Source organism: Charadrius vociferus, unplaced genomic scaffold (genome assembly GCF_000708025.1).
Source record: "Charadrius vociferus isolate BGI_N301 unplaced genomic scaffold, ASM70802v2 scaffold282, whole genome shotgun sequence".
Lineage (NCBI taxonomy): Eukaryota > Metazoa > Chordata > Aves > Charadriiformes > Charadriidae > Charadrius > Charadrius vociferus.
The window spans coordinates 1,173,320-1,177,507 of NW_009647731.1; the positions used below are offsets into that span (position 1 = coordinate 1,173,320).

A 4,188-nucleotide genomic window follows, 5' to 3' on the forward strand; every position below is an offset into this window, starting at 1 on the left:
GCCAGCTGGGCAGCTGGGGTCACCCAGCTGAGGAGGGGTCTGGGGGCAAGAAGGGGTTAAGATAGGAAGGGGAAAGGAAATTGGAGTCGGGAGCGGGAGGTGTGGGTAAAGCAGGTCGGGAGACCTGAGGTAACAGGTGATCGCTGTGGAGGGAGAGGACATGTCTGAGGCAATGCCCGCCCGAGAGGAGCCAGGCCGCAGGGAAGCGACGTCTCGGGGCTCACCAACGCCTTCGAGGCTGAGGAGTAGGACACAAGTCAAGGCAAAACATTGCAGCTGGGGCTGAGACGTCCTCAACGCTTTCCTGTTCAATGGAAAGCTGCGTTCTGAGCTTCATCACCTACAACAGGGTTGCTGTCTTCCCAAGACCCTGAGAAGCTGTGTGGGATTCAATATACATTTGCGTACAAACTTGTGTCTTGTGTATTGCAGTATTTATCCAGGTGTGTTGTTGGGGCATCGCTTGAAAGCATAGGGGAAGAAGAGGAGGAGGAAGATGAAAATAATTCGGTTGCCGAAGTTTCTAGTAGGCCAAAGGAGGGAGTCTACCAAGTAGTGGGTACCCTTTCCAAACCAGAGAGTACTAAACCACATTTTGCAGAGGAAACATATGCAGTAAGTAAGAGTCTTATTCCAGGTTGCCATTAGACAACATTAGAAATATTGCAAGTCATGTAAAATGACCTGCTTTAATAAAATGGTCTTTTGTTGCTGCTGGAAGCTGTACACATATATTTTATTCTTTCTGCTTCCTGGACACTGTTGTTTCCTCCCTGCTAGGTCTGATACAGCAAATAGTAAAAGCAATGAACTCAGACTCAAAATAGATTTTTAAAAAAAGTAGTTATGGGCATGATGATAATCCACAGGTCTGCTTTCTTTTCCACTCAAAACACACCCCTCAAGTATCCCTCTTGTCTCCTCTGTGTCTTTTATCACCGTATTAAAGATAGTGGTGCTGGAATCAAACTTGGTGTCCCCCTTCTTAACTGTTCACTGAAATCACAGCTTTCACTAGCAGCTAATTGTTTTGAATACCTACATACTTATATAAAGATATGTTCAGAGTTTAGTTAACTAAAGGAGGCTTGCTTTTAAGGATGTGATTGCTTATTGCTTGATTTAGTTTTCTGAAACTAAAATTGCCTCTGCCTAAAACTGGTTATCCAGAATATCTTCAAACATTTGAAAATTTTTATTTAAACATTTATACAGCTCAGCTGTTCAATCAGAAAATTATGGCTGGCAGTATTTAATCTTGATCACTGCTCTTTCCCAAAGAGTGTGTTGGACTTGCTCAAGTGATTCAGACAGTCTGCATTTAGCAAAAAATGACAGGATGTTATTTTGCAAGGAAATAGACATTTTTTTTGTCTTCTCCATTCTACCAGCTGATCCTTGTTTAAAATACCTGAAAAAGTCACAGATATCTTTGATGCTCACAATTGCACTGCAAATGCTAATCCTAAAATGCCACTAAAAATTGTGCATCTTTTTGAACTATATTAATGTGTATGGTAAATCAGAACTTTCAGCATTTAGTTCACATTTCATCACCTAACTTGTATCTGACAGATAAAGTTCGATATCAGTCTTATTCTAACAATATTATTCTAACATCCTAGTGTTTGAAAACTGCATTCCATCAGTAAGTTAAACTTGCAAAGAAAAGGAATTTTGGATATTTTTTTTCTTTTTTTTTTTTTTTTTTCTTAATGACAGTTTCTATTTTTTTTTTTCCCCCAGGTGTCTTCTCGAGAAGAGCTCTTAAGTCACTTGCTTGAGTGTGACATTGTTTTATATAATATCACTGAGGATGCAAATCAAATTGAGGAAGCAACATGGGCTGCTTCTGGTTCGTGTATCTACTAACTGACCAGAAAATTTGTTGCTATACAGCCATAGCTGTACCATAAATGTATAGTGAAATTATCTGGGATTACCATAGATGTATAATGGAAATTATCTGGGATTTATAGGTTACTGTAATATAAAACTGGGTTCCTTGATGGAGAAATGCTGCATGAATTGTTCAATTAATTAGCAAGGAACCATGGAATCCACTCTAGCATTCATAGGCTAGAGAAGCTGTCATGGAATGGTCCAACACTTTAAATGACATATTTGTGTAGGCAGTTATTTCCCTAAATAACTATCAACCATCGTCTTATCTATTTGCATTGGGATGTGGGTAGAAAATTTGTCCCTGTGATATTTAGATAATGTTTCAATATTTTATATAATTATTTTAAATGTATTTTGACTTAAAAGTCTTAAAAAAATACTGCTAAGAGTCTTTCTGAAACTTTCTCCTGATTGTTATATCCAAATTCTAATGGGCATCTGGAATCTTTTTATGGTGACAGTGCAATGTTGTTCTTTATTTCATAGTTAAGCTAAATTATGCTTTCCTGTTTATAGTATAAATACTTGGATAACATCATAAGTTTTAGAGGACTCGAGAAAATATAACCCACAGTTAATTATTTTGCTCTAAAATAAGGAAGCTTTACTTGAATTCTGTAGATTTTCTGTTTCAATCATGAAAAAACTCCACACTTTTTTTTTTTCAGTATCTTAGCAGTCAATAAAGATGAATCATTTCCTAGTATAGATTGTTGGGTTTTTTTCCCCCATGATACGTAGCTTTATGGACAGTATGTTGATTCATAATAATTTGATTCTTTATTACTGTTATTTGTCAATTTGTTTTCTTTCCTGATTATTTATCTTTATTTTATACCAACCCAAATAAAGAATATTTGCTGAGAAATACGTATCACATAGAATGCCATGGTATAAATGTCTATACAGGACCTTTATAAAAGCAAAAATACGGTTTGAGTAAAACTGTTTACAATAAATTAAATCCTTTGCTTTTATTTAACAGCTCTACATATGGAAATAGAGCATTTTGCAACACCAAAGTTATTCATCCTCATTTCAACAATAATGAGCTGGGCAAAAAGCAAACCCCCTGACCCTGTAAGTAATGTGAAAACATATTTTTTTCTTTAACTGAATATTTCCTTTTAATAGAAAATATTCATTAAATGCAATTAAAGACAGTATTTCAGTAAGTACTTCAACAATAGCTAAAAAAATTTATGTCAGCAAGTGTATTTTTTCTAATGATCCTTTCCCCTTGAGCCACTACTTGCTGCCAAAGTTGTTAGATTTATTTCACTGGAGAGAGAAGTTTAGGCACTGGGCTACAATGATACACGCAGACACTAGCAACTGCTTGGATAAGAGGTAAGACCTATGCTAACCACAATATGCACTGTCCTTCAGTCATAAAAAAACCCATACTTACTACATATTTAACAAAATACATATTTAAATCAGTGTATAGACAGATTAATAGATACGTCTTTCTATCTCTATATGTTAAATATTGTCAGGAACCATGTGGGCCACTTTGTAGTATGCTATTGCAATTCTCAAATTCAATTTTACAGAAATCAGGCAAATTAATCTTATCTGTAGCAGTTGTCAGAGTTTTTCAAGCTTGTGTAATGCTATATATAACAATAATTCACGGAATTTTTTTAAATATAAAAAGTAGTTTAAAACCTTGGTCTGTGAAAATTGAAATTGAACTACTGACATTTTCAAAATGTTAACCTCAAGTACCAGAATCAGAATTTCAAGTTAAAACAAAGTTAAAACCGTTTTTAAAAACATTTTTAAGAACTTTTAGCCATCTAGGCCTTTTAAAATTGTTCTGTTTTACATGTATCACAGTTACATTTTTTCCTTCGTAGGAAGACCCTGAGATTCCTTTTACTGATGAAGATTATCACAGAAGAAAATCTCATCCTAACTTTATAGATCACATAAATGCTGAAAAACTCGTTCTCAAACTTGGGAAAACTGTATGTAAAGAACTTTTTTATAAAAATAGGTTGTTTGGTCTTCTTACTTAGACCATTATTTTAGTAATGGCAATTACCAACAATCTGAATAAATTTTAAGAGTATGTTATTCTCCTGATAAATACGGATAACATCAATAATTAATAAAACATCAAATATAGAGAAGACTATAATGTTTTTTGAAACATAGGTATCTGCCTAATACAAATCCCAATTTCTCTCTTTTTTCCTTAGGGAGTAATTCATGCTTGTCTTATTTAAAAAAATACATTGTTTCATTGGTTGTATCAGAGAAAATAAAAGCTGAGGC

The 4,188-nt window shown here is 34.7% G+C and overlaps 1 protein-coding gene across 1 annotated transcript in view; it reads left to right on the forward strand.

Moving 5' to 3' along the window:
• The first annotated feature begins 160 nt into the window (after positions 1 to 160).
• The window catches only part of AK7 (adenylate kinase 7), a 26,092-nt gene continuing 22,064 nt past the window's right edge, over positions 161 to 4,188 (forward strand). Inside the window, exons 1-5 of the mRNA XM_009881609.1 lie at positions 161 to 245; positions 350 to 615; positions 1,747 to 1,855; positions 2,891 to 2,985; positions 3,768 to 3,878. Of these exons, the coding sequence (XP_009879911.1) occupies positions 161 to 245; positions 350 to 615; positions 1,747 to 1,855; positions 2,891 to 2,985; positions 3,768 to 3,878 (666 nt within the window). The remainder of the gene's footprint in view (positions 246 to 349; positions 616 to 1,746; positions 1,856 to 2,890; positions 2,986 to 3,767; positions 3,879 to 4,188) is intronic.